Genomic DNA, 26,693 nt, shown 5'->3' with positions numbered 1-26,693 from the left:
ATGACGTGACTCCCCCACCTGGCTCAACTGTCAATCCCCCCACAAACACAGTCTCTTGGAATTTGCCTAAGCACAGCCCTTCACGTGCAATTTTAACTTAGTTACAAAGTGATCAAAACTCTCGTTTATATCCTGCGTCCTCTCATTAAACTTGTATCCCGCATTACCCGTGGGCACGACAAACGCCAGCAGCAGCCTGTCTATGAACTTAATTTAAACTTTAGGTTTACACCTTGCTTTGTTTCCGAAGTAGCAGCACTCATGAATATGGTTTTATATGTCACTCGCTCGCTTCTTATTGTTTCACTGCCTTCTCAATTATATAATGCATGTTTTCTTCAGCGATTTTTGGAGCTCTTCCTGGTTTTCTACGCACTGCGTTGACAGTCAGTTCACGTGATTACGTGGGAGGTGTGATCATGTCACATGAAACTCTGCCCCCTGCGGCTTTCGAGCTCAACTCCATTACAGTAAATGGAGAAAAATAGCTTCCAGTTATGACCATTACGCATAGAATTTCGAAATGAAACCTGCCCAACTTTTGTAAGGAAGCTGTAAGGAATGAGCCTGCCAAATTTCAGCCTTCTACCTACACGGGAACTTGGAGAATTAGTGATGAGGCAGTGAGTGAGGGCTTTGCATTTTATTAGTATAGATATATATATAGGCCTATATGGGATTGGCTCCTGCAGACCCCCGTGACCCTGTAGTTAGGATATAGCGGGTTGGATAATAGAATGGAAGGGTGGATGGATAGTAAGAATGGTGCTATAAAAATGTAAGGAATTATTATTATTATTTATCATACGTGTGAATGCGTGATCAAATTCAGCTGCTACATAGTGGAGTATAAATAGGGACACTATGTGCTTGACAATACCACGTGTTCATTGAAATAATTACACAGCAAGGTGCACATGCAATACAAACACAATGTGTATATTATTGAAGTAATGGTTCATATAAATTGATTATATACACATTTTTAACAAGTTGAGAGATGTAAACTGGTTAAAATGCACAAAATTATAAATGTTTTTATTTATAGTTATACTATAAGGAAGTCTTAAATATCTGTGCCTCGTACATTTCAGTGTCCCTTCTCTTAGTTGCACTGAGATGTGATTGTTGCGGAACTCCTCTTGTTCGCATGCCTTTGTTCGCCGCTTGTCTTTTGTTTTAAAGCATGTTCCGTGTAAAATGCTGTCCTATCAGTCCTATTATCATCCACTTGCAGAGCCAAACATACACGTGTAGCAATGTCCTGATGTCTGTGTTCTAAGGCGCAGGTATATTAAACGCTTTTGACGTTTTACCGGGGTGCTCTGTGATTTGCAGCGGACAGTAAACTTTGTTAAAATGATATCGAAAAATACCAGCCGTCAGTTGTATTTTCAGTCAATTTGGCGTGTTTACTGTTCTGTCGCCAAAAAATTCTTCAACTGGGCTCATCAACAAAGAAACATGGATAGTAAGATTTAGTAAAATATCAGTAATACTAATACATTGCTGGACACCCAGTAACACTTTACAAAGACATTTAAAAGACAGCTTGTTAAAATAAATGTAGCAATCCATTGTCATACTATAAGTGATCGCTTGCTCGTAAATATTTACACAGGTGGTTGTTCCTGGGGATATAAAAGGAAAAAAAATCCACAGGAAAGGCTTTGTTGTTGAACTCAAATTTCACCTCCGCCATATGAGTCATTAAAACTATTTGAATGAAATGGTTCCTGCCTTGTGCCCTGTGTTGGCTGGGATTGGCTCCAGCAGACCCCCGTGACCCTGTATTCGGATTCAGCGGGTTAGAAAATGGATGGATGGATGGATGAAAATGCATGTCTCAGCCACTGGTGGGGATGCTTATTTCCATGGCTGCTGCAGAGCCGTAAAATGTGTGCCCACTGACTGCTGATTATAAAATGAACACCGGAGAGGTACAATTATGCAAAATTGATTTTAAAAGCTCCTAGGTATAGTCTTCTATATAATCTTCTCCACTATGTGACTACAAACAAATCCCCTACAGGGTATACTCATTTCCATGGCTGGAGCAGATCCATGCGCTTGTGTGCACGCTGTCTGCTGCTTTCAAAATGAACCCTGGATAAGTAGTATTATCAGAAATCCATGGTAAAAGATTGATGAAAGTGTTCTACATCACCTTCAAGTCTACTGTGTTCCATTGTCCTCTCCACTCAAAGAGACACTCACTTCTACACCTGAGCTTTTGCCTCAGAGTAGTGAGCCTCAATTGCTGCTTGCAAAATGAACATTAGACAGTTAAAATTGTTATTGGATTGGCTTTGGTTTTTTATCATTATATATTAATATTTATTCATTCAGCCTCGGTAAAAAAAAGAAGCACATTTTCTCTTAAAGGACAAATAAAGTTCTATCTATCTGAAATATATGAGACTTTGAAACATTAATATTATTTGTCAAATGATGTACCAAATTTTCACTGATGCACATTTTTATGACAAGTCAATTAAACAGTCAGACAAACAGCAACTGAGATATTAAAACATTTTATTGCATCTGTTCTGAAAATTAGTCTTTTAATTAAAATAATGATTATAATTATCATAAAATGTAGACATTTCAATGTTAACATAAAACCAGGCCAGAAACATCTTTGTGAAGTAATTTCAGCAGTTTTATAAATTCCAGAATGTACACCAATAGCACTGGTATGAACTTCTTTATAACTATTCTTTGTCACGTAAACTCAACAAATAACTTTCATATTCCTTCTGTTGCCCTGCTTGTCTATTTTAACAATAGTAAAGGTCATCCCTTTGAAAAAATTATATTCACCCAGCAATTAATAATATGGTTATAATGTTAAACACTTCAAACAAACCTACAAAATGTACATTTTCTTTATTTAAGTTGACTTCTTCAATGGATCTAACACTTACAACATGAGGCACTACAACACACATACACAAATATCATTTAGTATTGTTTTAAATAGCCTTGAAAATTGTTAGTATCTGTCCTCTATCCAAGCCACCCGTTTGCAAAAGAGATTTATAGACTTGGCCCAGAAGACAAAAAATGAGACTGAAAGAAATGCCAGTCTAGTGCTTGCCACACTGACACTCGCTCATAGTACTACAGTTTAAAAGTGCCACCCAACCTGATGCCAACTCTTTCAGATGGGTTGTGAAACCTGGAAAATGTATTAATGGACACAGGAAAAAAGTAAAAAGACATATTCTGACAGTTGTTGATTGTTGATGTGTGAAGTGGCAGTAAAAATCAAAAAAATATTTTAAAAATCTAATTACAAAATATATCAAGAAACCTTTAAAAGGTATATAATGATTAATTTATGAAAACTCCATAGAATACAGTCAACAATCATACTGTCAGAATTTGTGTTTTATTAGCTACTTTGTGCACACATTAAAGCTGTTTTATGGAAAACACACGCACATGAGTAAATAATTGTCATCGGTTACAATTTAAATGTATATTTACTGTATATACTGTATCCTGAAATGCCAAAATAGAAATACTTTACTTTAAACAAAGTGATCACAAAATATCCTAATCAGTTTGACTTTGTTGGTAGCCTAGTGTGGCACATATCTTGGAAGAAGTCCTATCAGCTTTTTTTGGATTTAAACCCCTGTTTTTGGTTTTCCGGATACACACTTTTAAGATTTTTTTTTCCTTTGAATTTTTGCTATTTCATTAGTTTCACTTTTATTTCAAGAACTTCGTTAAAAACAGTATTTGGTATCTTTCGAGTCCCAACATGCTGAATCTTTTAAATGAGGTCCGTGAGACATGTGTTTAATGACTTTGTACCATAATTCAGTATGGCACAGACAAAACGATCTACATCATCAGTAGTTAATAATTTGTTTTGCAAAGTAGCTAATAAATGTATGTGAGGTAAACCCCGTTTTTGAAATTCTCAGACTTGAACTTCAAAGCCTTACAATATTTACATACTTCTGACATATCAGCTATGTCCATATATTTGATCTCTGTTCGTCTTTTCGTTATTTCTCCGAGTAATAATTTCTTTTTGTCTGCGCTAATGCGATCTTTACTTTCTTTTTTTTTTGACACTCGTTTTTTCTGCTTTCATATTCTGTATCTTGCTCTGCATGTGTATCGCACCTACGTTTTTTTGAGTCTTTTGAATTCCACTGTTTTCATTATCTCTAACCTGTTCTGCATGTGTTTGGGCCCCTTGTTTTTTAATCTATTTATGATGTTTTACTTTATTTTTTACACTTTGTCCTTTATTTCTGACCTCACTTTGTCCTGCTTTTTTTCAATGACACCTGGGGCCTCATGCATAACGCAAAAGCCGAAATGTGCTTACGCACAGAAAAATCCAGATGCAGGAATCTGTGCATTCGCCAACTTCTGCGATCCTCTGCTACATAAATCCCGGTCAACGTGAAAAGTAACGCTCGTGCACGCGCCTGCTGTCCCGCCCCAACTCCTCCCAGAATTACGCCTCTTTGAATATGCAAATCAATATAAATAGCCCTTAAGCTCAATTTTCTGTGAAAAGACAATGACAAAAGCAAGAGGAAAAGTGAAACAGTGCTGCTGTTCCTATGTGGTTATCTTTTCTTTCTTAGATGCACATTCCTGACGCGGCTTTATAAATACACTGAAACTAACTGCATATTGTTTATTAGTGTAATGCATCTGATTGTAATTAACCTGTAACAATATAATGGTCCAGGGAATAGCCATAGTATTCCAAATACCATAATTGCTTTAGCATTGTTGCTCTCACTGCACCTTCTTTTTCTGCTTTCAGCTGCTCCTGTTAGGGGTTGCCACAGCAGATCATCTTTTTCCATATTACTCTCACTTGGAGTATTTATATCACTGTATCTGAGTGGTGAATCACAGCAGCAGCTGATCGGAAAGAGAATTATCGGGATACAGCATCAAGCACACGCTGCCTCAGCCACAGCAAAACGCTTCAGAGTCTTTCCTGTACGGACCTCACGGTTCAGAAACAGTTTCATCCTAAGAATTTTAAACACAGTCAATCAGTCCATCAAGTGCTCCTTGTTGAACTGTTTGTACTTAGTACAATTACCTCACTGTAAACTTGCTGCCACCGTGTTCCCATGTTTATTAACATGCTTTCATTCCTATCATCATGAAAAAGATATCACGTATACAACTCAGTATTTTAATTATTCAGAAACCTGTAATATCACAAATATAATGGATTCTCTGTCCTGTCAGAGGAAGAGAAAGCCGGTTTAAGAACCACTAGTGATTCACACACAGAGCATAAAGAAGATCAAATACAAAACAAAGCATTTAACGTGTTACTGTAGTTAGAATGGGATTTGAGAAACTAGTAAATTAAGCAATTTTAAGATAAGAAAGTTTATGATGTTCTACTTTAATGACAAAATAAATTGTGTGATTAAAGTGAAAACTTCGAGATTAAAGTTGACATTTCCTGCTTTTTTTCCCCACCGTGTGCCTATTTTTTTCCCTCTATACCCTAATAAGCTTTCATGCGACACTCAGACGTTGGGCTACGACTTGCCTTTTCACGGCGACATAGATATGTGACAACTTCTTTCTTATTTCGGGTACTGTGCGACTTTGTGGACTTGAGCTTTCGAGTTTCTCCGACACTCTGTCACTCGATCAACTTCCTTTTGTTGATTATACCACTCTTTAAACCAAAAATAGTAACTTTTTCCTTGCCTCCACTTGGTATTCGCTGAAATTCTTATATTTTCCCCCGTGCTTTTTCCATTGTGTTTTCACAGAACACTGAGCTTAAGGGCTATTTACATTGATTTGCATATTCATAGAGGCGTAATTCTGGGAGGAGTTGGGCGTTACTTTTCACGCTGACTGGGATTTATGTAGCGGAAGAACGTGGAAGTTGGAGTATGCACAGATTCCTGCATCTATATTTTTCTGTGCGTAAGCACATTTCGGCTTTTGTGCTTACAATATGTTATAGTGTGAATTCTACGCATGCCATTATGCATGAGGCCCTTTGTCCGTAGTGATTATTTTCCCTTTTTTTGAGTAATAATTTCCGTTTGTTTGTGCTACAGCGATCTTTACTTTATTTTTTTTTTGATACTTTCTAATTTTCCTGTTTTCATATTCTTTAACTTTCTCTGCATTTGTATTGTGACAACTTTTTTTTGAGCCTTTCGAATTCCACTGCTTTCATAATCGCTAACCTGCTTTAATGTGTATAGCGCCAGCGTTTTTGAACGTCTTTATGAAGTTCTACTTTGTCTTTTACTCTTTGTCTTTTAATTCTGAGCCTGATTGGACGTGCTTTTTTTTCAATTCCACTTGTTCCGGGCTGATTATTACTTAACTTATTTTCTGAATTTGCACCTAGATTATTCATTTTCTTTTTTGCATTTTTTCTCTCCAACACCTTTGAGACTCTTTTCTTCGTGCTGCTCTTTCTTTTTCGCTTAGTCGTCGACATTTCATCTATAACATATTGTCATTATACGCTTTATATGCGCTGAGAGCCCTGGATCTGTTTGTGCTCCAAGCCTTTACATGACTGAGTGTTTTGCTGCCTGTGGTCTTATTTGATATTGGTTGTAAGCAGGGCATATCTTTCAAGAATCTCATGTTCTATGTCCCACGAGATGGTCCTGGGTCAATCTCTTGTCACAAAGTCTCATGTTTAAGGTCCCCGCGAGACGCTCCGTGGCCAGTCTCTACATCTCGCGGGTCTTTTAACTGTCTTCCGTGATCCTCATAATATACACAATCTATGTAAACACATCGTTAAAACAGAAACGTTTTTCATGTTTTAGTAAATATGACAAAATGTAGACATAAATTGTATAATGTCTAAAACCTAACCCTAACCCTAACCCTAACCCTAACCTGGGAACTGTTAACATTTGACCTCTCTGTACTATGCTCTCCTCTGCATGTCCTGGAGTACAAAAGAAACACCACCATGCACCTAAATGTGGAGACTGGGCAAGATCAAGGAAAAAAAAAAGAAAAGCAGTCACTAATTACAACTGCAAGAAAGCATGCAAATGAATATGAATAATCTGAATAATGTTGCATCAGTGCTTGTTTTCCGAAATGTACTATACAGGCCATAAAATGAATAATTCCAAATATCATTTATACCTATGTCTCTGTTTTTTGTCAGTGCGGCTTTGACATTATGGACCATGAAGTACGTACTAATACAGTGTGAGCAGGAACACTCAATAAAACTGAATAAAAAAAAATTTAAGTGACAATGACATACCAAAAAGGTATGATTCACCAATGTTTGTGTGTCAGCTTTTATTCCTCAAGATCTGTTATTCACAGTTTGAAATAAAACTAACAGCATCAGATCTCTCTGGGGTATGGAAAGAGAAGTGGTATGGGTAGATCGTGATCATGACTGAGAAAATAAAAGTGAAAAAAACGCTAACTTTTTCAAGTGCTATAAATTTACAACGTCTGTTACAGACACAAATCAAATATATGTTTTTATTGTATAATATTAACAATAAGAGCAGCTCACTACTCAAAGCGGTAAATTTGCAAGACACCCAGGATCGACCCCACGGCCTCTTGAATACAAGCCAGCAGTCCTTACCGCTTTACCATGAAAGCTGTTGTATTGCACTTGCACCTTTTGTGAAAGTGTTTATTTGATATTTGGACTTCAGGCTTCACACATTATACAGTTCATGTCTACATTTTGTCATTTATTACTAAAACATGAAAAACGTTGCTTTTTTAATGATTTAAATAGATTGTTGTAGACACGCAACACACATGAAATGCATGTGGTCTAAATCACAATCTATTATTTCCACTCTAAAACTCCAGCACTTCACTCCCAAGATAATCAAGGCTTGAGCTGGGTCCTTTATACGTTAGTGGGGGAGATGGTATAGCAGGCTGCTTGCTGCTTGGGGTTTACAAGACAAAAGACGCTGAATGAGAGGTGCGAAGGGATTTAAAGTGGGTCGGATTTACACGTTTTTTTGTAGGCTTTGGTAATTCTAATGTTAAAATGAACATTTTATAATGCTGCTTGATCACATGTTGCTTTACGAAAAGCAAAAAAAAAAAAAACAAACCCCTGCAGATTTTACTTATTGGGCATTTTACTGCTGTGGGTCAATTAACAATCTATTGACATAGACATTTAATACCATTGTAGGTATCAATGATGACTCTATACTTCAAATACCCCAGTAATCCAGTTTCGTTGTCCTCATGTATCACTTATATCATACACCCTGTAACATTTTAGTATTAGCCCTTTTCTGCCTCAGTCCACACTGTCTGTGCAATGCAGCCACAGAGAACTTGAACAACTCGGCACATCCACATAAAAATGACCAAGATGAGTTTTCTTGAAGGCTTTTACTGTATGTACCTTGTTGTAAACTGAAATACATACAAAAGAAACATACAGGTATATACAGGTGTACAACCAAAGGCAATAAATAATGATTTACAAAGCAATACATAGCAGACAGTATACATTAAACAATAAAGCTTTAAAAGACACTTACAAGGCGAGTGATTTCCACGGTTGGATCGAGACAAAGAGATGCACGTAGACAGAGGTTCAAACTGCGTACCATAACTAACCAGACTCAGGGGTTTATATACCTTAAATAAAAGTTTCGGAAGTGACCGAAACAAGAGATAAAGACACATGGGGTGTATTGTGTTTAAATGTTTATTGTGCACAATGCTTTACATAAGTTTCATAGACATTTATAACACCACTCTGAGTGTGGGACATGACTGACAGGTGTGTTAATAAATGACAAGACAAAGGGGGAGCACAGTTCGACAAATAACAGTAACAGCTAACAGCATGTGGGGCAGAACAAACCCATCAAGTAATCATTTTTGGTACTATTGTACTCAGTACCCCAGAAACATTTCTTTGTCCTTTAGTGTCGAACCCTGTTGTAGCAGTTCTTTCTTCTGACATTCCTTTTTCTCCCCACAGTTCTTCATATCTGTTATCACGAGTCCTTGAAAGTTCTGCTGAATGCTTTTTTTTTTTTTAATACAATGTATGTGTATTATTCCTCGAACTCTCAGTTAATTATTAATGAGTCATCCAGCCCATATGCTGTGAAATTCAATTTGTATAATAAAATGGAGGCTTGCTAGATGGCTGGTGGTCAGTGAAACAGAGACCGTTTGGATATTGTATAGTAATATATATTATGCTAACAAGAAGTATGCACCAATGTCCACAGAAAAATGTGTTTAATATTAAAATATTATTTTAATACTTAACAGGTTTCACCGAAGGTTGCTTCCCAATCTATTAAAACGGCACCACCCAAGGCAGTCAAACCTGCTGTCAAGAAAAAGGTAATAAGAATTTTTGTTTTTTCTCATATTTGAATCTTCTAAAAAGCTAACCTATGGGAAATTGTAAATTTTAAATAAAAATATAAGCAAGCTATTTTTTTTAATTGTGTAGAAATTTTGTATTGTATAATAAACCAATCCTGTCTTTCTGTAAAAATGTAAAAATACAGTTTGCATTAAGTTTTTTAAAGGACAGCATCATTTTTTTACTTGGGTAAATGTAAAATAAAACTGTCAAGACTCTCTTAGCTGTTCAAAGAGCCCTTTAGTAGCTTTGTGGGTTAATTAATACTTTATGAATTAGGCTTTCACTAAAATTCACATTTAAAGACTTATTGACAGATTCTCTTCAACAGGACGATGAAAATGCTACAGACATGGGAGATGTTGCTGATGAGTGGATGCAGGGAAAAACTCTTCTAAAACCACCTGATCAGTTACAATTGTCTGAAGCGGTACAGTACACATGCAGATTTCCTTTCTTGCGTATTGTTTTTAACATTCTACAGATTTTGCAATGGATTAAATTTGGATTGGTGTTAGTCTACATAAGTCAGTGAAGCAGTCCACCTCACTGACATCTAAAATTAATTTATACTTCATTTAAGTTTACATTTCAGCTTTATTCTAACATGGATCTTATGATTAGACTAGTTAATGTAATTTTACTTACTCTGAAATTCAAGTCAAAGTTTCCTTGTTACTGAAATTATAAGGTAAAGCAATTTGCACCATAATACAGAATAATGAACCTAACAGAAAGTTCTTAGAATCCAACTGGTTAATGGATGTCTAGTTATTTTAGCTTCTCAGTACTTTGGAAGCAGACTGCAACTCCCTGGCTTAGAGCTACAAGTTGTGATCACAAGGCCTGGAAGTATGTCGGACCCCAAATTAATCTGAAGGTAATAGGGCCTTTCTGTTGTTAAAGGAATTTTAAAAGGTTTTGCCTAGATTTGATAAACTTTATTACAGAGGAAAAAATAACCATCTACTATTAAGGACACAAGATTTCAGGACCTTGTGGAGCTGAATGGTAACTGATAACTCTGAGGTTGTAAGCAGGTAATGGTGGGGGTCAATGGATTGTCTCAAAGCAGGTGCCTAGAAAAAGACATGCAGTGATAGTGGGGAATTCAGTCATTAGAGGGCATTGAGAATTTCGCACAGTATGTTGCCTTTCAGATGCGCAGGTGGGAAACCTCCCTAGAAATGTGGATATTTCCTGGTCAGAACAGGTTTGGGTCCAGTAGTTGTTGTTTGTGTTGGAACAAATAGCATACATAAGGCTGACTGTCAATTCTACAATTAAAATTTAAGCCTTTAGGTGACAAGCTGAAGGCGGGAACTGGCAAGGTGGTCTTTTATAGTGTTCTGCCTGTTTCACATCCCAGTCCAGGTAGTACAATACAATACAATACAATTTATTTTTCTATAGCCCACAATCACACAAGGGGTGCATCAAAGGGCTTTAACAGGCCCTGCCTTTTAATAGCCCCCCAGCCTTGACTCTAAGAGCACAAGGAAAAACTCCCAAAAAAACCCTTGTAGGGAAAAAATGGAAGAAACCTTGGGAAAGACAGTTCAAAGAGAGACCCCTTTCCAGGTAGGCTGGGCATGTAGTGGGTGTCAAAAAAAAAAAAGGTCTAAATAGAATACAATACACAGAACAGAACACAAGTAATCCTCAATACAATATAATAGTGCAATAGAACTTTTACAAGTACAGAGCAGAATTCAACAGTAGAAGATATTACATAATACTATTAGGATTTGTTCAGAGTCCTGGAGATCTTGGCCATCAAGCTGCATTCCCCAATTGGCCATTTCACAGCTCAGATAATGCTGGGCCAGCCAATCCGAAGAAAGGACCCATCTACCCGACGATTCCTGCAATACTCCATTCAGGGATGACTTTACCTTAGGCAGGGAAAACAACTTGACAGGTGTAAGTGATAAGTAAGCCGAACCTTGGCCATTTAAGGCTTTATATGTTAAAAGGAGGATTTTGAAATTTTCCCTAAACTCAACCAGGAGCCAGTGTAAAGATTTAAAAACTGGAATTATGTGTTCGTGTTTTCTTGTTCTTGTAATAATTCTTGAAGCAGCATTTTGAATTACAACATCAATTCCAATGAAGTTGGGACGTTGTGTAAAACGTAAATAAAAACAGAATACAATGATTTGCGAATCCTTTTCAACCTATATTCAATTGAATACACCACGAAGACAAGATATCTAATGTTCAAACTGATAAACTTTGCTGTTGTTTTGCAAATCTTCACTCATTTTGAATTTGATGCCTGCAACACGTTCCAAAAAAGCTGGGACAGGGGCAGCAAAAGACTGGGAAAGTTGAGGAATGTTCAAAAAACACCTGTTTTGAACATTCCACAGGTGAACAGGTTAATTGGAAACAGGTGTTTGTCATGATTGGGTATAAAAGGAGCATCCCCAAAAGGCTCAGTCGTTCACAAGCAAGGATTGGGTGAGGTTCACCACTTTGTGAACAACTGCGTGTTCAACGTACAATTGCAAGGAATCTAGGGATTTCATCATCTACTGTCCATAATTTTATCAAAAGATTCAGAGAATCTGGAGAAATCTCTGCACGTACGCGGCAAGGCTGAATACCAACACTGGATGCCCGTGACCTTCGATCCCTCAGGCAGCACTGCATTAAAAACCAACATCATTCTGCAAAGGATATTCTCACGTGGGCTCAGGAATACTTCAGAAAACCATTGTCAGTTAACCCAGTTTGTCGCTACATGTGCAAGTTAAAACTCTACCATGCAAAGCGAAAGCCATATATCAACAACACCCAGAAACACCCAAGCTCATCTGAGATGAACTGACGCAAAGTGGAAAAGTGTGCTGTGGTTTGACGAGTTCACGTTTCAGATTGTTTTTGGAAATCATGGACGTTGTGTCCTCCGGGCCAAAGAGGAAAAGGACCATCCGGAATGTTATCAGCGCAAAGTTCAAAAGCCAGCATCTGTGATGGTATGGGGGTGTGTTAGTGCCCACGGTATGGGTAACTTGCACATCTGTGAAGGCACCATTAATGCTGAAAGGTACATATAGGTTTTGGAGCAACATATGTTGCCATCCAAGCAACGTCTTTTTCAGGGATGTCCCTGCTAATTTCAGCAGGACAATGCAAAGCCACATTCTGCATGTGTTACAACAGCGTGGCTTCGTAGTAAAAGAGTTCGGGTACTAGACTGGCCTGCCTGCAGTCCAGACCTGTCTCCCATTGAGAATGTGTGGTGCATTATGAAGCACAAAATACGACAATGGAGACCCCGGACTGTTGAGCAACTAAAGTTGTACATCAAGCAAGAATGGGAAAGAATTCCACCTACACAGCTTCAACAATTAGTGTCCTATGTTCCCAAACGCTTATTGAGTGTTGTTAAAAGGAAAGGTGATATTACACAGTGGTAAACATGCCCCTGTCCCAGCTTTTTTGGAATGTGTTACAGGCATCAAATTCAAAATGAGTGAAGATTTGCAAAACAACAATAAAGTTTATCAGTTTGAACATTCGATAGCTTGTCTTTGTAGTGTATTCAATTGAATATAGGTTGAAACGGATTTGCAAATCATTGTATTCTGTTTTTATTAACGTTTTACACAACGTAACAACAGTAACTGGAAGCTGTATAAAGAACAGTTTGAACATCCAGTGAACATCAAATTGCAGAAGTCAATACTTAGAAATAAATGCATGAGTTACCTGTATTTTCCACTCTATAAGATGCACTTTTTCCCCCAAAAGTTGGTGGAAATGTCTCTCCGTCTTATGGAGCAAATATTGCATCACAGACCATCGTGTATTACCTGACCTGACTCAGATGATGACAAGGGTTCTACATTGGAGAAAGAATGCACATCACACTTTTGCTGGCACTGTACTTTGGCTGGCACTGTACTTTGTATATGTGCACGGAATGTTGTGCAGTCTACTTGTAACTTTACGCTGTAGGAAGATAAGTAAATAAATCAAGGTAGATGGGTAAATAACGTTAAATCTGGCTCTTATATACAAAGTACAGCGACGGCAACTTCCACCTGCAGCTATAGACTCTTCAGTACGCAAGTGACTTTCCACACTAGTGTTTAGATCTGGACGATGTGTGTGCCCAAAAAGAAGTCTGATTGCATTCTCGTACCATTGCTTACGAACTGAAGTGTCAGCATGCACTTTTCGTGGCATTACACGTGTATTTTTTGAACATGCCCGTGTCGATCAAACACAGGAAGCTCTGCAGTCTACTTGTGAATTTACGCTGTAGGAAGTAATTAAATAAATCAAGGTAAATAACATTCGATCTAGCTTTTATTTAAATAACATATAAATGTTCATGTTTTGGGCACATGCACCATCCAGACCTAAACACTAATGTGGAGAGTCGCTCGCGTACTGAAGAGTCTATAGCTGCAGGTGGAAGCTACCATTAGCAATGCCTTAGATGGAACTGAATATAGTATCATATATGAAGATAGCAAAGAAAGTGATATCCGTGATTGTGAGCAACTGAGCTTCATAAATTTTGACACTAGTGATGAGGAGTTCTTGGGGTTTCCAGAAAACTAGAAGAGTACTTGAACCTTAAAGTCTCACCTCAATTGTTAATGACAGTGATGATGGTTCTTAATACTGCTGTTAACTTTACATGGTTGAAATATTCTTCTGCTATATTTTATTAAATACTAGCTCATTACCTAGTGGCTTTAGTCACTGAGTGTAAGGGAAAAAATAAAATGTAGTATTTATAAAATAAGTTATTAAGTAGTAAAACATTTTGATAAATTTGAAGAACATATAAGAAGCGTATAAATTATTAAACAGTAAAACATTTCCATAAGAGAATTTGAATGATATATAAGAAGTGTATAAATTATTAAACAGTAAAACATTAACATTTAAGAAGTAAAGATAAATTGAGTACTACTACAGTGGTTTTGGGTAAACTACCTGCTTGACAACGTTGCACTACGTGCCTGTGATTTAAGAGAAAAATTATTCTGAGAAATGTGGACCCTGCCCTTCCGTGCTTAACGGGTAGAAGGTCCAATATATTCCCAAGTCCAATACTTTACATGATGAGGTCAGTACATATTCTTAGATGTAAACCCTCCATCTTCTTAAAAGAATCCATCACAAAAGCAATCTTGAATGTTGCTGGGTTTTAGTGACCCAAACTCACCTTAAGGGACAGTAAGTAGTCGTGCACTGCAATTTACCAAGAGAGTCACGCTTCGATAGTGCCAATTACACTCGTTCGCAAAGATTTCCACTGTCCAAGAAGCCGACGAGGCACTTGAAGTGTCACAAACGGTGCGAAAAGAGAGGACGCTGCCTGAAACTGCGAAGCTATCGACCCGGCAGAGCAGCCCGAGATCCACTCCAGAGCAGTCACGACCCCTCGCCACTGAAGGCGGCCTTCGACAGCTAGGCGCAGTTAAAAAGTAGAAAGACGCAAAGCTGTTTTCTTCATCTCTTCTACTATCAAGTACTGCCAGTTAATAAAAGTTAGAATGTGGCAATTTCCGCGACAGCCACTTGGACGAATAAATAAAACTTCTCTGTCAGAACGCGCCTGGCGGCAGACGGCTCAGCACTGGAGTCCAGAGAGGTGGGCTGGGAAAGGGTGACGCGGGACGCACTTCTATGGGATAGATTAGCGTGTTTGTGTTTACTTCTTTTTCAATATCAGTAAAATAACTCTCACACAAATAATAACAATTTGTAAAGACGATATAAAAATGGTGTCCACAAACGAAGGGATTAGTTCCCGTATTATAATATGTTCTGTGGTCATACGCAATTTCCATTTTGCGTGGTCATACGCAATTTCCGTTTCAAATGCGAAAAGAATTTTATAAAGTATATATAAATATTAGTACACCATTTGGTTCAGAATATTTTTTTCCTGTTTTCCTCCTCTAAACATAGGTGAGTCTTAATGGTCAGGTGTGTCTTATGGAGTGAAAAATAAGGTAATTTCTCAGAATCTAATAATTTATTTAGAAAATGCCTTAATTTCCTTTTATGACGTTAAACTGCATTTGGTCCTGCAAGTGGTCCTTCAACTTGCAGGGAAATAATGGGGATTGGTGGCAGGATTAGCACTCCAACCACTGTAAGAAAAACTTCACAAAGCTCCGAGACTACAGAAAGGACTCCTTTTTGCTCTCTGCAGGAGTAGCTCTGCTGCAGCTGCCCATAGGAAGGCTGCTCGCATCATGAAGGGGATGGGGGAAAGCCCTTGGGAGCCTCATCCCCAGAAGAGTTGAAACCGTTGGAGAGCCAATAGGGTCAGGTCTGTTGGGGATCGGAACTGGTGTGGTGCTGAGGCATCGCCTGCTGCACGGGAACACTCGGGTCCCAATTTGAGGCCGGCCCATATGGGTGGGCACATGGAACGTCTTGTCTCTCCGGCAAGACGATCATCTTCCTCTGCTGTCGGAGGAGCTGCGTAAACTCCACATTTCTTTGGCGGCACTCTCTGAGGTGTGCAGACCAGGGACTGGCCAGATCTCTGTAGGTGGTTACACCTTTTATTTGTCTGGTCGATCTGATGGCTTTCATACTCGGTGAGTAGCTGTTGCTGTAGTGGATTGGCTTCTTTCAATGGCGTCTGATGTCACTTTTTTTTAACGAGCGTATTATGGAACTCGGATAACAGCAGTCCTTGGGTGCCTTGTCTGTTGTCTCAGTGTATACTACGACCGCGGTTAGTGATGTCTCGGCAAGGGAGACATTTTATTCGCAGCTTCGCTCGGTGGTTGATGGGTGCCCATGAGGTGACACTCTTCTGGTCATGGGCGACTTCAATGCAGCCACTGGCACTGACAGGGCCGGCTATGGGGATTGTCTAGGTCCCCATGGGTCTGGTGACCGTGGTGAAAGTGGGTCAATGTTCCTTGACTTTGCAAAAGGTCAGGGGCTGTGAATCGCTAGATCCTGGTTCCAGCGCCCTGAAAAGCATCGTTGGACTTGGTACTCCAATACTGGTGGTGCGGTGAAGGAAATCCTTGTGGGCAGACACTGGAGGCTCTTGCAAAACTGCAGGGTCTACAGAAGTGCCCAGTTTGTGAATTCTGACTTGTTGTTGCTACTCTTAGGATCCAGCTTAGGTCCAGTAGGCTGATTCTAATGAGTTTGCATGCAGTGCGTGTGAGGAACTTTCAGATTTGGGTACGACTGCCGATCCTAATGTGATGTGGGAGACCTTCCGTGACGACCCTGCAGGTTGCTGAGGGTTGTGTTGGTGTTACCGGTGTTCCCAGAAGGAGGTGTTTCATCTAGAAAGGCACCCTGGATATCATCGAGAGGAGTCACAGTGCACAGCTCAGTGGCAACTCTGGTGTGTACCGGGAACTGAGAAGGACGGCTGTGAGGGCTCGGAGGGCAAATAAAGAGGCATTTGTTAGAGGAATCTGTAAACAAGTGACACATGATCTACATCCTGCTTACAGTGGAATCAAAGCATTACGCACATCTGAATCTGTTCCTCGGAGAGTCACAGTCAGGGCAGCTGATGGAACAGTCCTTACGGATGACCTGCAGTTGTGACCCACTAGCCTTAAATATCCTTGTGCCAAACTACATCAGTGACCATCTCCATCAATATGTGCCTGCCCGCTCACTAAGGTCCTCTGATTCTGGCAATCTTTTTGTACCCCACACTAATCTACACTCCATGGATGACTGGGCCTTCAACTGTATAGTGCCCATACTCTGGAATGACCTACTGAAATTAATCAGGTCGACTCCATGAATTCTTTTAAAAAACAACTTAAAACTCATATGTTCAGGAAGGCTTTTAACTCTACTTGACTTCATTCCCCTTCTGTCAGTTTACCTCTGTCAAGATGCTCATGTAACCTGTATGTGTGTGCTAGACCATCAATTATGTTGTCTGTTAGGCTTTCTCTGAATTTACTGTCTTAATCTTTTCTTTATTTATTTGGTTTGTACTATGCTATATACTGTATACCCTGCCGTTCTTTCTTATATTCTGTAAGTGCCTTGAGCATGGGAAAGGCGCTATATACATAAAATGTATTATTATTATTATTATTACTTTGAGCAGTTGTTCAAAGCTGATCCTCCGGCTAGGATGTTGGATATCTCTGGGTCCATGGTTCTTGAGGCTGATCCTCCAATTAGCTGTGAACCACCCCCAATCTCACTGAGATTGCACAGGTGATGTACCAGCTGAGGGGGGGGAAAGGCTACAGGGATCTGTGGTATCCAGGGTGAACTTCTCCAGGCTGGTGGTAAGGCTGTCCTCCTGGCATTGCAATCAATCTTTGCTTCCATTTGGGAGACTGGCATCATCCCAACTGACTGGAAAACAGAACTTGTCGTCCATATCTGGAAAGGGAAGGGTGATCGCCTGGATTGCATCAACTACAGGGGAATGACACTGCTCTCGGTGCCGGGTAAGGTCCTTGCTAGGGTCGTCCTCAATAGGATCTGTGATCACTTGTTCACCTACCAGCGACTGGAACAGTCTGGTTTTACGCCTAAGAAGACTACCATTGACCGCGTCCTGGCACTGAGGGTTCTCATGGAGCGCAAACACAAATATCGGCAGAGTTTCTTTGCAGCCTTTGTCAATTTTCGCAAAGCGTTCGACTCAGCTGATCAAGCTACCCTGTGGGACATCCTGAGGGTTTTTGGGATCCCCTCGAGGTTGCTGGATATTATGGCTGGCTTGTATACTGGTACTGTGAGTGCTGTGCAGAGTGGAGGCAGGACCTCTGCATTTTTCCCAGTTGATTTTGGGGTTCGTCAGGGGTGTGTTCTTGCTCCTACTCTGTTCAATGCTTGTATAAACTGGGTGTTGGACATGGTTTTGGGATCCAGCGGCTGTGGGGTATCTGTTGGTGAAGAAAGATTCACGGATCTTGACTTTGCTGATGATGCTGTGATCTTTGCGGAGTCAATGGATGCTCTGATCGGGGCGCTCGAGAGACTGAGTGAGGAGTCGGAGTGTCTGGACTTGCAAGTATCCTGGATAAAAACCAAGATCCAGGCCTTTAATGACCTCTTAGGGACAGCCATCAGCAGTGTGTCTTTTTGCGGAGAGGGTGTTGACCTTATTGAGAGGTTTACTTACCTTGGCAGTACCATTCATGTGTCCTGTGACTCTTCCTGTGAAGTCAGTAGACGGATTGAGAGAGCATAAGGGGTCATGAATTCGCTGGAAAGGGGTATGTGGCACTCCCGCTATCTCTGCAATAGGATGAAGGTCCAAGTCTTTAGAGCCCTGGTGCTTCCTGTCTTACTATATGGTTGTGAGACATGGATGCTATCCAGTGAACTGAGACGAAGTCTGGACTCCTTTGGTATTGTGTCTCTCCGGAAAATCCTTGGGTACCGTTGGTTTGACTGTGTCGAATGAGCAGTTGCTCATGAAGTCCTGAATGAGGCACATTACCTGCATTGTGAGGGTCAGTTATGGCACTATGGCCATGTGGAGTGTTCCAACCCCAAGGGTGATCCGGCTCATAAGATACTCATTGTTGAGGACCCAAGTGGCTGGACCAGGCCAAGGGGTTGCCCACGTAACACCTGGCTGCGGCAAATAGATGGTCATTTCCCGAGGGTAGAACTGGACCACGTGTCTGCCTGCCAACCGTGATCCCGAGCTGTTTCGACGTGTAGTGGGTGTGGGAGCGCACTGTACCAGTGCGTGCTCCACAACTTAACTTGACTTAATTTCCCAACATTTTTAAAATTTAGACAACTTTGTAATGTGTCCTTTAAATGACATGCTAGAGTCAAAAATAACTCTTAGATTGCGGGCTGATTCAGTAAAATTAATAATGATTTGAACTTAGTTAAATGGTGACAAAATATTTTTGCAATCACTTTGTTTTATTAGTGTTTGAAGACAAGTTGTTCTCATCCATCCACTAATTTAATTCACTATCACAGCTAATTAAAAAGAACATCGGAGAAACTTAATTTGGTCTAAAAAAGGTATAACTGTGTATCATCTTTGTACAAGTGAAAATTAACATGTTTTTCTAATGATAGATCAAAGTGGAAGAATATACAGTAATCCCTCGCTATATCGCGCTTCGACTTTCGCGGCTTCACTCTATCGCGGATTTTAAATGTAAGCAGATCTAAATATATATCACAGATTTTTAAGCTGGTTTGCCGCTTTCTGCGGACAATGGGTCTTTTAATTTAGGTTACATGCTTCCTCAGTTTGATTGCCCAGTTGATTTCATACAAGGGATGCTATTGGTGGTTGGCTTAGAAGCTACCCAATCAGAGCATGTATTACATATTAACTAAAACTCCTCAATGCTATAAGATATGCTTCCCGCGTGGTGCTTGTTTGCTTCTTCTCTCTATCCTTCTCACTCTCTCTGCCTGACGGATGGTGTGTGAGCAGAGGGGCTGTTTGCACAGAGGACACGAATGCTCCTCTACAAAATGCTGCTTTATCGCGGTGCTTCTGTATACTTATAAGCACGTATTGATTTTTTGATTGTTTGCTTTTCTTTGCGAGCGCGCTCTCTGACATTCTCTGCTCCTGACCGCGCTCCTTTATGGCGGCGCTCCTTTGAAGATATGTTTGCTTTCTTTTAATTGTGAGAAAGAACTGTCATCTCTGTCTTTTAATGGAGCACAGTTTAAACGTTTGACTAAAGGGTGTTATTTCATGTCTAGAGGGCTCTAATAATGTTAACAGGGTGGGAGAGTTTATAAGGGCTTAAAATATATAAAAATAACTATACAAACATATGGTTTCTACTTTGGATTTTCACCTATCGCGGGGGGCTCTGGAACGCAACCCCCGCGATCGAGGAGGGATTACTGTATAGTGAAAACAGTAAAGGTCCCAGTACTTGGCCTTGTGGGAAACCATATCTCAGTTCTGTGTATAATGATGGAATACTGTCAGCAAATTTCTGTACATACTGGAATCGATTACATGCAAGGACAGTGGCTGTAAGCCCAACCTCATTTTCTAGCCTGTGCAGTAAAACAGAATGGTCAATGATGTCAAACGTTGCACTTAAGTCTAACAACATAATTACAGTGGAGTTTACTTCATTAGAGGATATCAAAATGTAGTTTACAAAATGCGTCAGTGCCGTTTCTCTACTATGACCTGTGCGGATGCCAGACTGGAATTTCTCAAATAAATTGTTATGCGTAAGTTGTGACTGAAGCTGATTGGCAACTACTTTTTGAAGTAAAGGTTAAATATGAAATGAGTCTATAGTTAGGTATGTGTAGGTCTAGGTCTGAGTTTTAAGTAAAGGTTTGAAGACTGGCAGTTTTAGTGCATCTGGTACTGTGTAGTGCACCTATGAAATATTAATAATGTTAAGAATTGGCGCTTCAAGAATATCCATTGCACTTTTTACTAGTTTTGTTGGATCTAGGGAACAAGTAGTAGGTTTCACTGTAGACATTAAAGTGAAGACTTCCTGCTCTGTTACGGGATTAAAATTTCTAAAATGTTGAATGCAAAGTGAGACAGGGTCTGCCAAGCTAGTATGTGGTTTACACCGTGATGCTGAGATCTGGGATATTTTTAATTTTCTCAATAAAGAAGTTGACCAAGTCTGCACTGCTAATGTCTTTTAGTATTTTGCACTGTACAGGTATATCTGTTCAATGAGCCTCTGTTCTAAACAGTTTCCGAGGATGCTATCTATTATTGTGGAGTTGTAGTCTGAGTGAGCATTAAAGAGAGCTTTTTTTAACACTCTCTGTCTATGCAATTTAAAAGACCTACAGGTTTGTTGTTCTCAATCTATGCTCCAGTTTTCGACATTCTAATATAAGAGCTTGAGTGTTCTCATTAAACCAGGGAGAGCTTCTATGTGCTTTGATCACTTTTGTTTTAAGGGGAGCCACTGTGTCCAGAGCATCTGTCAAGGTCACATTATAATGTGATGTTAGCTGATCTCAATTGTTTTCCATGTTTACATTTGATGTTAACTGATCTAAATGGTTTTCCACAATTACACTTGACTTACTCAGAGTATCTACGGTTAGGTCCATAAATATTTGGACAGCGACAACTTTTTTCTAATTTTGGTTCTGTACATTACCACAATGAATTTTAAATGAAACAACCCAGATGCAGTTGAAGTGTGGACTTTCAGCTTTAATTCAGTGGGTTGAACAACAAGATTGCATAAAATGTGAGGCAACTAAAGCATTTTTTTAACACAATCCCTTCGTTTCAGTGGCTCAAAAGTAATTGGGCAATTGACTCAAAGGCTGTCATGGGCAGGTGTGGGCAAGTCTGTCGTTATGTCATTATCAATTAAGGAGATAAAAGGCCTGGAGTTAATTTGAAATGTGGTGCTTGCATGTGGAAGATTTTGCTGTGAACAGACAACATGCAGCTCTCGATGCAGGTGAAAGAAGCCATCCTAAAGCTGCGAAAACAGAAAAAACCCATCCGAGAAATTGCTACAATATTACGAGTGGCAAAATCTACAGTTTGGTACATCCTGAGAAAGAAAGCAAGCACTGGTGAACTCAGCAACGCAAAAGACCTGGACCACGGAAGACAACAGTGGTGGATGATTGCAGAATCATTTCCATGGTGAAGAGAAACCCCTTCACAACAGCCAACCAAGTGAACAACACTCTCCAGGGGGTAGGTATATCGATATCCAAGTCTACCATAAAGAGAAGACTGCATGAAAGTAAATACAGAGGGTGCACTGCAAGGTGCAAGCCACTCATAAGCCTCAAGAATAGAAAGGCTAGATTGGACTTTGCTAAAAAAGCCAGCACAGTTCTGGAAAAACATTCTTTGGACAGATGAAACCAAGATCAACCTCTACCAGAATGATGGCAAGAAAAAAGTATGGAGAAGGTGTGGAACAGCTCATTATCCAAAGCATACCACATCATCTGTAAAACATGATGGAGGCAGTGTGATGGCTTGGGAGTGCATGGCTGCCAGTGGCACTGGGACACTAGTGTTTATTGATGATGTGACACAGGACAGAAGCAGCCGAATGAATTCTGAGGTGTTCAGAGACATACTGTCTGCTCAAATCCAGCTAAATGCAGTCAAATTGATTGGGTGGCGTTTCATGATACAGATGGACAATGACCCAAAACATACAGCCAAAGCAACCCAGGAGTTTATTAAAGCAAAGAAGTGGAAAATTCTTGAATGGCCAAGTCAGTCACCTGATCTTAACCCAATTGAGCATGCATTTCACTTGTTGAAGACTAAACTTCGGACAGAAAGGCCCACAAACAAACAGCAACTGAAAGCTGCTGCAGTAAAGGCCTGGCAGAGCATTAAAAAGGAGGAAACCCAGCATATGGTGATGTCCATGAGTTCAAGACTTCAGGCTGTCATTGCCAGCAAAGGGTTTTCATCCAAGTATTAGAAATGAACATTTTATTTCCAGTTATTTAATTTGTCTAATTACTTTTGAGCCCCTGAAATAAAGGGATTGTGTTAAAAATGCTTTAGTTGCCTCACATTTTTATGCAATTTTTTGTTAAACCCATTGAATTAAAGCTGAAAGTCTGCACTTCAACTGCATCTGAGTTGTTTTATTTAAAATTCATTGTGGTAATGTACAGAACCAAAATTAGAAAAAAGTTGTTTCTGTCCAAATATTTGTGGACCTAGCTGTATATATTTTGAAGCAGAAACACGATCGAGATGACACACTGTCTTTGTTTTAATCCGTGAGTGTATTGGTAAGGGAAGAACCAAATTAGCTGTAATTAAGTAGTGATTGGAAATAACTTCATTTAATAAAATAACATTTAAATTTAAACTTTGTAAGTTATAATTAAATCTAATATGTGGTTATGATTATGCGTTGGACCTTTGACAATCTGACAGAATCCTACTGAATTTAACAAATAAGTGAAACATTTGCAAAAAGTGTCAGTTTCAACTTCAATATGTACATTAAAGTCCCCCATCAACACTACGTGATCATAATTTATAGCCAAATTCAGTCATGAACATTGAATATGGCCCTGGTTGTTTGTGGACTAGCACCACAATCGGTTGGAATCTATTGTAATATTTGAAATGAATGGCTCAAAGAATGTGAAGTTGCCTTCATTTTTAGAAACAATTTGCATTTTGTCACAATGAATTATTCCAAGGCAGCCTCCTCCGCGAGAATCTCTAGATTTATGAAGGAATGTGTATCCATCTGGTGATGCCTCAGATAGGGGAAGAGTGTTAGATTTGCCAAGCCAGATTTCAGTGAGAAAAAACATATCAGATTTTGTACTTAATCTAGTATCATTTACCAAAACAGCTTTACTTCCAAGAGAGTGAATGTTCAACAATCGGCATTTAAACCTGCATACTTCTTTCTGAACTGGTGATATATTTTTGGTTTTAATTTGAAGTAAGTTTCTATTAGAGGTGCCCCTGGTGGAGGGTCTGGTTTTATCTCTTGATTTACTTACAGTACAATCCCTCTTAACTGGCCACGCATCAACCGGGCTGTAAAAATAAAATAAAACATTTTTTTTAATCTTGAGTTCTTCTTTATATGTATCCATTTCCTTCTTTCCTGGAAGGTGAGAGGTATTTTAAAACCAGCAAACAACAAAACAGTATTCAAATTAAATAAAGTGCAGTGTATCAAAAGTGTTCTTTAAATAAGTAATCCATTAAAACAAATGAATTAGTGGAGGTTAAAATCCATTGGTGAAAAAACAAGTCCTTTAAAAACAACCTAAATGAGGTTAAAACAATGGCTGGAAACAGTCTCTTAAAATCCAAAGCACGGTGCCGCCTTCTTTCTAACTGGCGGCTCTCCTGCTTCTCCCATCGGGCTTCGCAACAGGGGAGTTGCCCTACCTGCAGGTGCAGCTGCCTTCCACACTGGTCCAGTAGCCCTCTGATCCCTGGCTACATTGGGCTCCATCTGGACCGAGACTTGGGTTCTTTCCCCAGCGGCCAAGGCGCTCACGCTGGGGCTAAACCAGCCCAAAGCCTCCACGACTGCTGTTGCCTTTTGATGTCCAGTCGTCTTTAATACGAGTTACTCCAGCTCCGCAATTGCTGAACCAATCGGCCATGCATACCGCCGCGAGTGCGGCGATTATTTATTTAAAAAGTGGCCTTTTTGACTTGAGCTGTGGACCCGCTATACCACACTGTCCAGTTGTTGAATGAGAAAAAAACATGTTTGCGAAATCATGGATGAAGTCTTGTGGATATAGTTTCTTCAGGAATGTCGAAGAGGTATGGTACATACCTTAGAAATATTTTTCTACATGAAAATAGGTATGCGTCGGATTAACCGGCCAAAATGGCAACTGGCCATGGGTCCAGTCCCGAGGTGGGCGGTAAAGAGGGATTGTACTGTATATTCTTTATTTTTTGGTTATTAAGTAATTTAAGATCTGTATCATGAGTATATTTACTGGATGCCCCACAACAGTAACAGCTTCAGGAACGTAACAGGTGGGATAAACAACAGTCTGTGATTTAAGATCACATGACTGCGGCCTGGATTGTGCTCTAATCAGTCAGCCAGGTAGTATTGGCGCCACATTTTGGGATAATACAAAAGATTCCCTTCAGTTAGGATTAAGACCATCTCTTTTGAAAAATCCAGGCCTTTCCCAAAAATCATCCCAATTGTTCACAAAGACTATGCTTTTATTTGAACACCAGGTTTCTAGCCAGCTCCGTTCAAGGATCAACACATCTGCGTAACTAAAAATGCTGATGGAGAGGTGCGAAGGAATTTAAGGTGGCCCGGGATTACAAGTTTTTTTTGTAGGCTTCAGGGATTCTAGTGTTAAATGGAGAAAAGTAGTCACTAGTCCACACTGAACATGGACTAGACAAAGCAAAGGAGAGTTGTCTGAGGAGATCAGAAAGAAAACTCAAAACAAGCATGTTAAAGGCAAAGGCTATAAGACAATCTCTATGCAGCTTGATGTTCCTGTGACAACAGCTGCAAATATTATTAAGAAGTTTAAGGTCCATGGGATTGTAGCTAATCTTCCTGGATATGGCTGCAAGATGAAAATCAACCCCAGAATGGGCAGAAGGATAATGAGAATGGTAGACTAAAAGCAAAGGACAACTTTCAAAGAGGTACATTTAAACTCTGAGGTCAAGGTCCATCAGTGATTGATTGACCCCTCTTTCACTTTTTTAGTGACAGTGAGATCAATAGAAGAAGACCCCGGAGGACTGCACTGTTGAAAAAAAAAACATAAAAATCCAAACTGGAATTTGCTAAAATGCATATTGACAACCACAAATCTCCTTGGAGAATGTCTTTTGTACAGAGAAGACAAACTGGAGCTTTTTGACAAGTCACATCAGCTCTATTTTCACAGATCAACAAATAAAGCTTTCAAAGTAAAGAACAGCATACCTACTGAGAAAGATGTAGGACGCTTGGTTTTTGTCTTGGGTATGCTTTGTTTCATCTGGCATGGAAGCTATGCTGGAAACAACGAAATCTCAGTACATTCTGGAGCAAAACATACTGTTCAATGTCAGAAAGCTCTGTCTCAGTGACAGGTTATAGATCCTCCAACAGGATAATGACCCAAAATGCACAGAAACAAAATATTGACTATTCTGAAATGACCTTCAATTAGCCCGGATTTAAATACTATCAGACATCTGTGGAAATAACTGAAACATGCAGCATGGAGAAGGCACCCTTCAAACTTGACACAATTGGAGCAGTTTGCTCAGGAAGGTTAGGTCAGGTTGGGGTGCAGCATGCACTGGTACAGCCTGTTCCCGCATCCACCACAGAACGAAACAGCTCGGATCCTGGTTGTCAAACCCTCAGGCAGAAACATGGTCCAGTCCCACCCTCCAGAAATGACCATCTGTTTGCTGCAGCCTGGTGTTACAGGGGCATCACAGTGGCTTGGTCCAGCCACTGAGTTCCTCAACAATGAGGATCCTGCGGGCAGGATCACTCTCGGGGCAATCTTGTCACATGGCTGTAGTACTGAGAGTGACGCTCCGCACAATGCAGGTAATGTGCCTCATTCGGGACTCTGTGTGCAATCACTCTTTTGATACAAAGTCAAACCTGTGGTAACCAAGGATTCTCTGAAGAGACGCAGAACCGAAGGAGTCTAATCTTCGTCTCCAGCCACTGGATAGCTTCCATGTCTTGCAACCGTAATAGCAACACAGGAAGCACAAGGAATCTAAAGACTTGGTCCTTTTGCAGAGATATCGGAAGCCCCACACACCCCTTTCTAGTGACCTCATGACTGCCCAAGCTCTCCCATTTAGTCTACTGACTTCATAGGAAGTGTCACCAGAGACATGAATATCATGAGA

The 26,693-nt window shown here is 39.8% G+C and overlaps 1 protein-coding gene across 2 annotated transcripts in view; it reads left to right on the top strand.

Annotated features, from left to right (window-relative positions):
• Window positions 1-26,693, top strand: part of dnai1.2 (dynein, axonemal, intermediate chain 1, paralog 2) — a 346,056-nt gene that overhangs the window by 19,357 nt on the left and 300,006 nt on the right. For both annotated transcript variants that reach the window (XM_039759139.1, XM_039759138.1), the window contains 2 exons: window positions 9,286-9,360; window positions 9,717-9,815. In XM_039759139.1, coding sequence (XP_039615073.1) covers window positions 9,286-9,360; window positions 9,717-9,815 — 174 coding nt within the window. The remainder of the gene's footprint in view (window positions 1-9,285; window positions 9,361-9,716; window positions 9,816-26,693) is intronic.

This window comes from Polypterus senegalus, chromosome 7 (assembly GCF_016835505.1).
Source record: "Polypterus senegalus isolate Bchr_013 chromosome 7, ASM1683550v1, whole genome shotgun sequence".
NCBI lineage: Eukaryota > Metazoa > Chordata > Cladistia > Polypteriformes > Polypteridae > Polypterus > Polypterus senegalus.
This window is presented reverse-complemented; position numbering and strand designations above follow the sequence as displayed.